This window comes from Orcinus orca, chromosome 19, assembly GCF_937001465.1.
Source record: "Orcinus orca chromosome 19, mOrcOrc1.1, whole genome shotgun sequence".
Classification (NCBI taxonomy): Eukaryota; Metazoa; Chordata; class Mammalia; order Artiodactyla; family Delphinidae; genus Orcinus; species Orcinus orca.
The window spans coordinates 49537068-49550358 of record NC_064577.1 but is presented as its reverse complement, the minus strand read 5'-3'; the positions used below and the strand labels follow the sequence as shown (position 1 = coordinate 49550358).

At 50.0% G+C, this 13291-nt stretch overlaps 1 protein-coding gene across 7 annotated transcripts in view; it reads right to left on the bottom strand.

The window, feature by feature from the left end:
• BCAS3 (BCAS3 microtubule associated cell migration factor) overlaps nt 1-13291 on the bottom strand; it is a 575920-nt gene that overhangs the window by 15014 nt on the left and 547615 nt on the right. For 5 of the 7 annotated variants that reach the window (XM_049701669.1, XM_049701668.1, XM_033431617.2 and 2 more), the window contains one exon: nt 7718-7885. In XM_049701669.1, the coding sequence (XP_049557626.1) occupies nt 7718-7885 (168 nt within the window). Of the gene's footprint in view, nt 1-4441; nt 4555-7717; nt 7906-13291 lie in introns of those variants that run through there. The other 2 variants (XM_049701671.1, XM_049701672.1) reach the window with 2 other exon arrangements.

Here is a 13291-nt window from a genome sequence, read left to right as displayed (position 1 = left end):
GAGAAGGGAATCCGCCATTGCTAGTTAGTGGAAACGGCGACATGTACTACCTGCCCAGGGCCAAGTGTCAAGTGAGTAGGCGATGCAGAAATTCAGAGAAAGCTTCAGACAACGTGGGATTTGAGCTTGGTCTAAAAAGGTGACCGGGCAGTGGGTGAGGGCAGCAGGCCCCTGAACAGAGCCAGGTCAGCAGTGCCACGTGCTGGGGGTGATGGGTGAGGGTGTCTGCATGGAATATGAATAAGGGGCGACTGTGGAAGGGGTGTGGGGGAGCAGGCTGGAAAGGAAGGTGAGGAAGGCCTGTAAGAGACTTGAAATATCACAGCAAGGAGCCCAGGCTGTCATGTGTGGGCCCTGGGCTCTTGTGAAGAGGGAAACAGGACAGGCAGAGGAGGCCCTGACAGTAAGGATGCCTTCCTTTTCTGGGTCTCCCTTCTCGGGAATAATATGTAGGAGTGATTGATAAACCCCTCGGACCAGGTGACAGGATCTTAAGAACTGGAAATTCTTCCTGGAAATCTCCTTTTTTTGTTTTTTTTATAAATTTGTTTTATTTTTGGCTGTGTTGGGTCTTCGTTGCTGCACGCAGGCTTTCTTTAGTTGCGGCGAGTGGGGGGCTACTCTTCGTTGTGGTGCGCAGGCTTCTCATTGTGGTGGCTTCTCTTGTTGCGGAGCACGGGCTCTAGGCATGCGGGCTCAGTAGTTGTGGCTCACGGGCTCAGTAGTTGTGGCTCGCGGGCTCTAGAGTGCAGGCTCAGTAGTTGTGGCGCACGGGCTTATTAGTTGCTCCGCGGCACGTGGGATCTTCCTGGACCAGGGCTTGAACCCGTGTCCCCTACACTGCCAGGAGGATTCTTAACCACTGCGCTACCAGGGAAGCCCTGGATATCTCCTTTTAATCCCACATGTTTTAGTTATGATTTCACTTCAAAGCTTTAATTTTTCCTCCTTTGTACATCGCAGAGAGGAACGTCTACCCGGCGGTGGTGTGACAACTGTAGGATGCTCACACGGTTAGCATGGAATCGGAGGCGTAGAAGCCGTTTGGGAGGTGGCGGCCGTGAGGACAAAGGAGAGGAGGAAACAAGGCAACCAAAGCGCTCGGCACAGGGAACAGCGGCCAGGACATCACGGGAACAGGAGGCCAACATTTCCTGCACCTCCTGTCTTCCCTCTCCCTTGGACTTAGAGAGGAAGAAAGTGAGCTGAGAGAGGGAAAGCTTTATTCCCTGGAGGGCCAGCACCGTGCCCAGGGGTACCTCCAGAGAGCCCGCCTGCCTGCAGCGGCCCCGGAGAGAAGGTGAGGGCCTACTGAGGAGGTGGCTGACAGGAGCCCCTGAAAGCACTGAAGAAGGCGAGAAAATCCAGGGCCCGACTAGGTGAAGCAGAGGAAAGTACCTAAGGGACTGGCTAAGTTGCTTCCATGATAGTGCTTGCCTGAGAGCAGGGACGTCTAAAAGGTAAGAGAATTAATTCACTGCCCCATGCCTGCAATTACTGTCACGTGATCATGTGGCACCCTGAGATGGAAGGGGGCTGACACGGGTCCTACTGGAAACGCAGCCTTAGCACGAAAATGTTCCCAGCCCTCAGCAATGAGGCAAGCAGGAGTTCCAAGGCCCATTGGAAGAGCTAATCCTAGAGGTAGGATAGAGGGTCCAACATGGTCCAACATACTGGGTTATTTGTTTTGGGGTGCCCATCTGGTCAACTTCAGGAACAATAGCTAACATTTATCGAGATCTTAATTCTCACAGTCCTGAAATGAAAGATATTAGCACGCACACACAAAAATAGTGCTTTTAGTTCATCTTTTTGCAAAACGTAGGTGGTCAATGGACTTTGTTAATGGATATTTGTTAATTCACTTATTGAACCCTTCCTATGACCATTTAAAAGCTGTGTCTACTGTTCAAAATGTGCTTTCCATATTAAGGAGGAAAAAAGGTACAGCCCTTTCAAAAAGTAAAAGTAGTTTCTGACAGAAATCTTTGGAAGACCTTTCGCTGAAAAGAATCTCACAGCCTTTTCTGCTGAGTAATTACTATACACACAGGAAAACTCAGAGGATTTAGCAGAGTAAACTGGAGCACTGCTTTCCAAACTGTAGGTCACAATTCATTGATGTATTGTAAAGTCAGTTTAGTGAGTCATGACTGCATTTAAAAAAAATGTAGACAGCTGATTCACATCATTGTGCAGCAGAAACGAACACAGCATTGCACAGCAACTATACCCCAATTTAAAAAAAAAAGAAATAAAATAGTACTAGAGTGTACTGCCTATACTATTGTTTTCTGAAAGTTTTATATATTTGAGCAAGGAAGTAAATGTATTTCTCATGGAAGGTAAGAGGTAAAGATTGAGCCCCCAGTGTGATCCCCAAGAGTAGCTGCTTCTGGACTAGGACAGAATCTGTTAAAGAGACTCTAGACAGAAAAGGATGAGCCTCTTTCCTACCCTTAGTGCTGTGATCATAAAGGAGAATGAAACAGCATTCCCAGGACTGATGGAAGCCACAGTCATGGGGAAGAGTCAGTCCCCCTTGACCTTGACTGCTGACTTAGTGAGCTCTTACGAGTCAACAGCAGCAAAGGGAGGCTGCCTGCAACAGAGATGTGTCAATACTTTAAACAGCTGCTCAGGACCTGTGAACTAGGCCTAGGGCTTTTGCTATTGGATGTGGGAGAAAGCCAAAAAAAGAAAGACAAGGTTTAGCTAAATAGTGATTGAAAGAGTTAAAGTGAAAATAAACTTAATATGTGTCCAGGTGTTTATGAAAATTTTTTTGGTTTTAGGTTATACCTTTACTTAGACACAAAACAACTGGAATAAGTAAATGTTTTGCTTATCGAAAAAAATCCTATTTTTCTAGAAAAGGCAATATTGAAAGGCATGTCTACTAAGCAGGTATTAGTCATGTTATTTTGAGGGGCTGAGAGAGGAGGGGCTGTAGGAGACAGCATTCCCGGAAGAAGGAGAAGTTTGTGCAGAGGCCCAGCAGGCAGAGGGAACACGTGTGCTTAGGGACCCTCCGGGGACTTCAGCTCGGCTGGAGCTCGCCCAGAGCAGTGAGAGAGGAGTCCGCAGACAGGGCAGTGGCTGGTCATGAAGGGCTTTGTACGTGATGAGATGGGGTGAATCCGGGAGAAGGACAGAGCTGGCGGGAGAGGAGTTCAGTTTTTGGACATGTGGAAACATCGACAGGTGACTGGTCTGGAGATCAGGAGAGGAAGCCAACTTGGAGAATCTTTGGAAATCATCGGTTTATGGGTAGTAACTGAGGCCGCGGAAGCAGAGGGGATGGCCCTGTTCGCACTGAGGGAGAGGAAAGAGGGCTAAGAAAGGGCCTGGAGAAATACACTGAAGGCCGACAGAGAAAGCAAGCCCAGGGAAAGGACAGAGAAGTAGCAGAGGCAGAAGAAAAACCATGAGAGTGTGGTGAAACGGGAACTACAGGGAAATCACTCCGAGATCACAGGGCCTGGCTCACCGGGCCAGCGCTGGGGCAAAATGGACATTCGGTGGTGACTCTGGGTATTGTGGCCGGGCAGGCTGGGGGTAGGAACTGCTCCTCCTCTGGACAGCAGGGGAGGGGACGTTGCTGCAGGGACGTTTAGGGTCTGGGTGCAGGAGGCCAAGGGATTGCTCAAATGGTGACCAGCATTTTCTGAGGGTGAGAGACAAGCTGGTGGGGTAAGAGATTTGAGGGGAACGGGAAGTTTGACATAGCGTCCATGAAGAAGGAAAGAGACTGATTTCAAGATGCCGGGTGGACAGAGCACAGGTCCCATACCGAATAAAGCGCAGACTGATTCATACCAAATAAACAGCAATAATATGGAAAAAAATAATAAAATACAAACTCTTAGAGGACCAGAGATCTGGGGAATCTCTAAGAGAATGAAAACGGGCCAGAAGCCACAGCAGTAAAGCAGGGGCTGCAGCAGAGCTGCTAACACCTAGGTTAAATGTACAATCCATTCACCCAGTAGTTACTGCACACCCCCTATGTGTCAGACACTGTTCTAGGCACTGGGATCTGCTGCAAAAGATGAGTGCAAACTGAGAATCGGAAAAGGGGGCACTGGGAAAATGCAGGAGGACTGCCAGGGCTCACTGGACAGTAGAGGCCGTATGTTTGTAGAGGTACCGATCTGAACAACTTATGATTTTTCTTCAGCAACCTAAGTGTACGAGCAGAGTTGACTTGACCTGGATTTTGTTTTCTTGACTGGGGACAGTGGAAAGGTAACAGGGGCAAGAGGTGTGAGGATATTAGAAAGAAAGCAATGCAGTCAGATATTTTTTAGCTGGACTTTCAAATTTAATTTTGATCCAATTAGAGTAACTGGTCACAGCCATCCTGGAGGACAGAGCTAATGTCCGCCTCACAGGTCAACTACGTTTTAAAACGGGCCTTCTCAAACTTTAATGTGCATAGAGATCTTGTCAAAACGCAGGTGCTGATTCAGTAGGGCTGGATGGGGCCTGAGATTCTGCATGTTTAATCAGCTCCTGGATACAGACAGTGTTGCTGGTTCACAGACCACTCTGCGAATAGTAAGGTTTTGAAAGGTTTTGCTTTACTTTGGGGGAGAGTTGTTTTGCACTGTGGTACAGCTTACCGGTGGGGTGCTGGGGCTGGCTGACTGCTACATTTTCAGGAATTCTGCTAGGTTGACTGACATCATGCTGATAGCTTGAAACTGGCCATAATGGGAGGTTCTGTCCTATGGCAATGCCCAACTGCTATAAATCAGGGCTTTTCTGCTTCCCTTTGGAGAGCTGGTTGTTAAACATTTACCGGCATATCACTAGGTAAACCTGTATAATAGTGAAGCATGGATACAATGGGCTTTGGTGTCAGGGGTCATGGAGCACCCATCCCGGGTACTACACTAAACAAAGAGCCTGCTGCAAGCATTACAGAAACTGATCATCTCTGGTGCCTCGGAGGAACCAACAGAGGCACATGCTTGGGTCACCCTATCCCATGAGCACCTAGAGGAGCAGTTTGTGGAAAGCAAGAGCGGGACTGGCAGGCTGCTCTGAGCAAAGGGTGACTTGCTGGAAATTCTCACCCACGTTGCCTGGCTATCTCTGGGCAGCACGCTGACTCTGGTGTGGGTGTGTCAGGCTGCCCTTTCAAGGCCCTGGGCTGCACGACCAGGCTGATACTTTATCTGGAGCTGCAAAATGCGAAAACTGATTCTCAACAAAGGCAGGGGGGAACAGGTTAACTTCCATGATATCTGCTTAACTTATTGGCCTTTAAAATCGAGGCAGAGTTTAAAAACAACAACAAAAACATATATATGTGTGCACACATACAGACTGATAGATTTAATTTGGTCAAAGGAAACCAAATGAATCCCATTTGGTGACAGTTTGGGGAGGAAAATGAAATCCCTCTGCTCAAAAAGGGCATCTCCTATTTTCTGACCTATGGGTCATGCAGTTTTAATTTCCTCTCTCTCTCTTTTTTTTTTTTAATTTCATGAACCTGCTTAAGGCCACAAAGACTCTCCCGAATCCTTCAGCTGTCTGGCAGATGAATGGCTGCCAGCTTCGCTCAGGTTACTAATGGTCTGTGCCAGGCTGAAGTTCCCCAACTCTGCCTGAATGCGCCTTCCAATCTGTTGCTGGACGACACGGAGGTGCTCTAAGCGGCTTCTGAGAAAGGCGGCTGGGGAGGAGAGCTGACCCAGAGCTGCTCTGGTCCCTGGAAGGGTGGCTCCTTGGGAGTGTGTCTGGTGCCACCGGCTCTGGTTTGTGTGAGCTGGGGCTGGCCAGGGCCCAGAGATGTAAGGGAAAGCTGTGCTACGAGCAAGGTTCAGAAAGGGAAAAGATTTTCTCCCTTCGGCCAGCCTCCAAGCAAAATGGGGTTAGAGCCCCTGTAAATGGCAGAGCTGCTTCTCATCTCCGGATCCAGGTGGGAGAACAATGGCATGATGACCTGCCATTCACTAGTTGGATGGCTTTACAATGGGGGTGGAGAGGTGGCGTGCCCATGTCTGTGCTTGTGGGAGTCGAGGGGGTGGGACATGGCTTGTTGCAGCTTCCATGGTGCACGTCTTCCTTTCCAGGGAAGAAGGGGGCATGGAGGGGGCCTGGTCCTCAGAGATGGCTGTCTCCTGTGGCCAGATAAAGCACCTCTCCATCTCTAGCCAACTCCCTCTCTTGCATCTATTCTGTTCATTTGCCAATTATCACACGAGAGCTATGGGCAGGCATGAAGCTAGTGCTGTGGAGAAAGAGATGAGGACAATGCATCTCTATCCTGTTAGTGTAGGAACAGAGGAACTGAATGGGATGGGAAAGAAGAGAGGGAAAGGGTTAACTGCTAAACCCAAATATCTAAACGACCTGGAGGATCTGCAGCAAATTGGGACTGTGTAATAATGTCAGGCATTTTGAGCCCTGCCAAAAATGCTTTTTTTTTTTTTTTTTGCAGTACGCGGGCCTCTCACTGCTGCGGCCTCTCCCGTCGCGGAGCACAGGCTCCAGACGCGCAGGCTCAGCGGCCATGGCTCACGGGCCCAGCCGCTCCGCGGCATGTGGGATCTTCCCAGACCGGGGCACGAACCCGTGTCCCCTGCATCGGCAGGCGGACTCTCAACCACGGCGCCACCAGGGAAGCCCTTTTTTTTTCCCCAAAAATGCTTTGACTCTCGATCTTGCTTGTCCTGATTCCTGCCCCAGGGTTGTAAGTTTCTCCTCCCTGGAATCCCCTCTTCAGGTAGGCACGTGGATGGAGCAGTTCATGGTAAGGAATAACAGGCTTATTAGGGGACTCAGGCAAGCAAGAGGGGACTCAGGCAAGCAAGAGTGAGAAGGCCTGCAGCCAGGATTTGCTCCATCCCCGAACAAAGTTCCTGTTGACCTCAGAACACTGGCAAGAGGCCTGTGGGGCGGTCTTCCTCAGGGATAAAAGCCGGGCTAGAGCTGGCACTAACAGCACAGATGTCTAGAAGGAAGGGGTACTTTAGAAAAAAGGAGAGGCAGAAAAAAAAAAAAGAAAAAAGGAGAGGCAGGCTGTACTGTAATTCTGCAAAGATGGAAGGGTTGTGGGCTTTCCTAAGTGCATACCAGTGTGTGTGTGTGTGTGTGTGTGTGTACACCTGCTTGCCCGGGGCAGGGCTTACCCATCATCTAAGGATGTCTCTGCTCTATGGATGTGAGAAGCTACCCCAGGCCCCAGTTGCTGCACTGTCTCAGAGACAAGAGTACAGAGGCAAAAGGCAGCGTGAGAAAAAGCTGTCTGGGGGATCACACCAGCCTTGCCTGCTGCATCCTTGCTCCCTCCCCGGCTGGCAGGGCCCACTGATACTCTCCAATCTATAAAGCCTGCAGCAGGGCAGAAGAAGGTGTGCTGCCTCAGTGTTCAGTGCTCAAGGGCTGCTGAAACCTTAGGGACACCAAGGCTGTCCCTTCCCCTGGAGAAGGTGTCCTTCTGGGAGCCACCTATACAATACAATTGTGTAACCACAGCGTGTTCGTACGCATTAGTCCATGTAGGAGGGGTCGGTTCCCTGGGAACCCCCCTCTGCACGGGGTTTCCCAATATCAGAAGCTTCCAAAATGGATGGCAATCAGAGTACTAACTAAAGAAACAAATGGTTAAAACACACACCCTCTCTCCCACCAGAGAAGCTCCATACCCACAGGAGCTATTCACAACCAAGCCAGGCTAGGAGTGTGAGGCCGCCTTTACCTGTTCCGGATCCCACCACGTCCCGGCTCGGTGACTCGGCCATGGCATCGGCCAGCCGCTCCCGCAGGCCCTCCTCCGTGTGCTCCATGGAGGCCATGTGCCGCAGCCCGAAGCCCTCCGGCCAGCTCCCACACACCTCCAGCAGGGTCACGCTCCGGTCGAAGGTACCTGCAGCGCACAAGGGACACCTGACGCTGAGTCACCTTGCAGAGAGCGGGCCGTTCTCTATGTCTGCTCACCGCCAACTCCCCTCCCTGCCCAGCGTCCATTTTAGCCCTTCCACAGGACGGATGAAGGAGGGAACGCCACGAAACACGGATGTGCAGGGCAGAATGAGACCGCTCATGCCACCAGATCAGAGCGTGTAGACCTCTGCGGCGTTGGGCTAGTGGTTTTTGAACTGTTTTCTTTTTCTGTTATTGTTGCATGGCTTGTAGGATCCTTGTTCCCCCACCAGGGATTGAAACTGGGCCCTCAGCAGTGAAAGCACAGAGTCCTAACCACTGGGCCGCCAGGGAACTCCCCCGAACTGTTTTCTGAGGACCTACAGGGTTCTCTGAAGTCTTCAGGGACTGCTTCAAGATCTAGGTCAAGGGTAGGAAACTTCTTTCCCAGGTTCAAGCAAACTGCCCTCCCCACTTTTCTCTGTTTGAGGCAATAGGGCTTCGCCTAAAGATTCTTTTTTTTTTTTTTTGCGGTACGCGGGCCTCTCACTGTTGTGGCCTCTCCTGTTGCGGAGCACAGGCTCCGGACGCGCAGGCTCAGCGGCCATGGCTCATGGGCCCAGCCGCTCCGTGGCATGTGGGATCTTCCTGGACCGGGGCACGAACCCGTGTCCCCTGCATCGGCAGGTGGACCCTCAACCACTGTGCCACCAGGGAAGCCCTAAAGATTCATTTTTAAAAGGGGTTACATAGCTTAAATTTTTTTTTAAAAAAGCAGTCTAAAAAAAAAAAAAAAAAAGCATTCTAAGTCACTATATCCTATCACCTATATCAAATGTCCTCAGAAAGGTTATGTCCCAAGATCCAACGGCAAGTTTGTGGCAGGCTTGGTTCAAGAACTCAGATCTTCCGACGGCTCAGTCTAGAACTCATTCTACTCCACTGCATACAGTCCCCCAGCTGCCCCAGGACATGTGCACCACTGGGGCACCATTTTCAGGACGGCAGCACGAGACTTGGGTGATAGCATCTTCAGCAAAGACCTTTCCTCGATCTGAAGCTGCTTCCCAATTCCAAAAAGTACACGGTGCTCTGCTGAATGCCAAGATTAGATTTTACATGCAAGATCACTTCAAAGGCTAAATTTAAATTATTCTCCTTTATTATACAGCAAGTCTTCTGTGAAAGCTTATTTCATCCACTCTCTCTTGGAAGGAGATTATAGTCATGCTCTGTTGCTTTAAGCACATACCATTTCCCCAGCGATTAGGTAACTGAATCCACTGCATTTATTGGGCTTGGTTCCTGCCAGCACCAGGAAGATGGGGAAAAAATGCAAATGCCGATGTTTCCCAAAGTTAAAAGAACACCACCACACACTCTTTTTATCAGGTCTTGCTTCTCCTCTTTGATCAGCCGTCAGAAACTATCTTCCCTCGGCGGTCAGGACTGAGCAGCGTCAGGGCACACTCTCTGCCAATGACAGGTGGTAATAGAGAGGGTGCGAGCCCCAGCCCCGGCAGGCGGCCCTGCCTCTGATAATGGCCAAAGCACTGAGGTGATAACCGTTCGTAAACACTCCGACAGTCGGTGACTCCATACATCAGCAAAGAGGGCCAGATAATCCTGAGCTCTCCTGACCAGACAAGGGCCCCTGGCCAGCCCGCTGGGATTTCTATGTGTGGCAAGGGTCACTCCTGGTTCCTGGATGTCATCAGCCAAGTTTGGCTTTGATTTATCTCTTGCCTAACTGGAGGGTAGATTCCTGGTGCCGGGGTAATGGGCAGCGTCTATAAATGCATCTCCCCAAGAAGAGGCCCACCTTGGGAGTGCGTTGCTGGGGATCAGCCTGTCAGGTGGGACTCAGGGACGGGGAGCTGCCCTATACCACCTTCTCTCTCCATCAGGTAGGGTCAGGCGGTGGGTCTGGGGAGCCAGGCGCTGGGCAGTGGGGGAGAGGTGCTCTGAGTGTCAGCCCTCTAAGGGCCCGGGCTGTGCCAGTGTTGCCCTAGAGCCCACACTCAACCGGCATCAGCCACGACTCAAAGGTGCCCAGTCCCCAAGGACACACAAGGAATGAAGACACACAGTGGACCGTTGAACTCACACATTCATCAAATATGGATTCCAGTGCCCACTCACTAAGTGATGTGAGGCAAGTCCCTCCATCTCCTTTTTCCATCTCTGAAGTACAGCTGGTAACCCTTTGCCCTGTCTCAAAGGAGGGAAGAGATTAAGCGAGGTTCCTGCCGGGAGTCTGAGTTCTCCTCTAGCGCCACCCCACTCTTAGTTGACAAGATCAAGAGCTACAGCACCAGCGTTCCGGGTCTGCCTGGGGTCTGCCTGGGAAGTCTATGCTTAGTAATTTCCAGAACAGGAGATCAACAATAAAATGCGGGCACTCCTCCACCCTGTGCACTCAGGGCCGGGGCGGTAACTTTTTATTTTATTTTTTTTTATGGACAGAGATGTCCCAGAGCCTGGGGAAGGGAAGAGAATGATCTCACTTCACAGGAGCAGGGTGCCTGCCTCTAGAAAGGCGCTCAGTCAAGGATTGTACGTACTGTGTTTAGAGGTCAGGGCAGGTAAGCTGACAGCAGGGCCAAGAGGTGTATCAGAAGCCAAAGCAGGAAGAAAACGAAACAATCCAGCAAGATGTTATGGCAAGAAGCGTGCAGGTAAGAGGCCCGGTCCATGAGAGAGGGTAAAGGCCAGAGGAGTATGTAATATTGTAAGGGACAGAGTGACAGTATACAGGAGAAAAGGATCATGAGCTAGTGTTATAGTGGAGAATGGAAACAGAAACACAGGCTCTAACACATATTACTTGTATGCGTATAGCTCTGGGCAAGCCCTTTACCTTTCTGAGCCTCTGATTCCTCATCCATAAAAATGGAAAAACAGTACAATCTTATAGGGGTGTTATGGGGTTTGCATTAGATAAATAGCATATAGTGAGTGCTCTGCACGTAAGGGGTAATGCTCGTGTATATGTTAATAATAACAAATATGTACAACTTTATACCACTTGAAGCGTCATCATAAATGTTGACTATCACAGTGATCCTGAAAGGCAAGATGGGTACCACTCCAATTTATGGGAGAGGAGCTGGAAGCTCAGAGAGTTTCAGTGGCTTGCTCAAAGTCTCCAAGTGACAGATCTGGAACACAAGCTCCTAACTCTCATCCTGGAGATCATTCTATCAGCTGCATCTGGAGAACTGTTATGGGGAGAAATCACCTCTATCTTTCCTAACTTGCTCTGAGAACTCCTGTCACCTTCAACCACAGCCTTTTAAAAATCTTTCCCACACCCAACCAGCCCAAGTTTCTTGGAGTATCCTGGTAATGCCGATGAGTCATCCTTTCGGATGGCACACAGGAGAAAAGAAAAATTGATAGAAGATCTAATCTGTTCTCTCTTAGCACGGGCACTGCGAGGAAGCTGTGAGTACGAGGCTGGGGATAGAGAAAGTGCTCAGCAAAGGAGCATTTGATCATTTCGACAGGCCTGAGAGGTCACAGAGAGCACGCAATCAGTGGTCCTGCTTACAGTGCTAGAGGGAGTCCCAGCAGAGGCCCAGCGATGCCCCCCTTCCTGCCCATCCTTCCACCCCTGCCAGTGCAGATGAGGGCAGCAAAGGCGCTCACGGGGTCTCCTCGTCTTGGAGGGAGAAAAGGGCTGCAGGTGTGTGCGTGTGCCAGCAGGGGCTGGGGTTAGAGGCTAAGCCCTCGGAGAGCGAGGTCACCTCTGGGCTCTTAGGCAACTACGCATCTTGTCAGCGTGATCGGCACCGCTATCATTCATCTGGCCAGCCTAGAGACACTCCATCAGATGGGCTGGCCCTTTGAGCCCCATTACGGGGGAAAGGGTCAGTTTCAAGGGGGAGAAGACACTTAGTGCAGGCTGCTTGCAAAGCACAAAGTATATGTACTTAGCAACAAAGATCTTTAGCTGAAGCAGTGCTCTGCTGTTTACCAAGCCCTCTCACGTTTATGATTTCGGTTAACTCACACATTCATCAAATATGGATTAGTGTCCACTGTGATATGAGTCAGGCCCCGTGCGGAGGGATGGGAATACAAAGTGAGAAAGAAAAAAAAAAAGCTTAAGGTCCACAAAACTCTGGGAAGCAGCAATGGTCACCATTTTACAGATCTGCATTTTTCTGAGACTGAGGGACGTGAGACAACTTAAGGTCACCGGTCCTAAGTGTGACAGTCTTCCCATGATGCTCCCTGGGGACCCCTTCCTTCAGGGCTGCCTGCCACCCCACTATTCTCTGAATATATTTTCTAAGATTCAGTTCAGGTCTCATTGGCTCAACAAAACCTTGTTATAATGATAATCTAAGTTATCATGAGCACTCTTCTACAAAGTCTGACTGTACGCGAAGTTCTTCACCTCTTGGGATGAAGCTGGTGAAAGTTATAAACTTACCCCCAAAATGTGTATTGGCAAACATGAAATGATACGAACAGTTTCAGGGTGTTGAGGGATGCCTCCGAAGCCCGTCCTCAGATCCCAGGTTAGTGAGATCAGTGTCCTGGTGTTCTCCCCACACTGCCTTCTATGATTCTCATGATCTGCTCTTCAACCTAGTTTAGAAGCTGCTTTAGGGCATGGATTCCTCCACAAGCCGTAAGTCTGTAATAAGTACCGGACTTTGTGCATTGTGCCTGCTCCAAACATGTTTATTGACTGATTATGAACATCTGAGAAATCTGACAGTCACTCTGGAGTCAGTACCCTTTGGGTGCATTGCCCCAGAGACTAAACATCTAGGGCCAGGGCTGGGAGGCGGAGATGGAGGAAAGCAGAAAACGGAGCTAAAATTAAATAAGAGGAAGGAGACAAATTGTAAGTGAGCAGAAAACAATGTTGCAATATCATTCTACTACCCCCTGGAGACTTATTTTACAGGTGAGATTCTGGGAATTGGAAGAACCCAAACAATCTGCCTTGGATGACACGGAGAGCCAGGTTCATACAGGTGAGCTTCCCGAATCCTGCTTCCCAGCTTGGCATCCTGCATTGCACTCTCTCCCCAGAGGAGAAATGGGTCAGGTTCTCGGGTTTCACAAACGCATTAAAGGCATGCCGTGACAGCTGGCGAGCCAGCAAGCTCCAGGGGGAGGTGAGCGGCACACGTGCTCTGTCTTTTGTGCACAAGGGGCAGGGAAGCCCAGCGGTGGAGGCAGCGTGGGGGAGGTGGGATGTTCCTCTGAGCTGATAGCGTCTAATCACACCCTCGCTATTTAGGAGATTGTGGCTCAGCCTCCGCTTTGCATCCATTCGATTCAGCCCAGGGTTTGGATGCTGATGAGAGCCTGTTGATCAGATTTCCAGCCACCAGGGAGGCCAGGTACCAAGAGCAAAACTTGTCATTAAACAACGCTCTTCAAGACA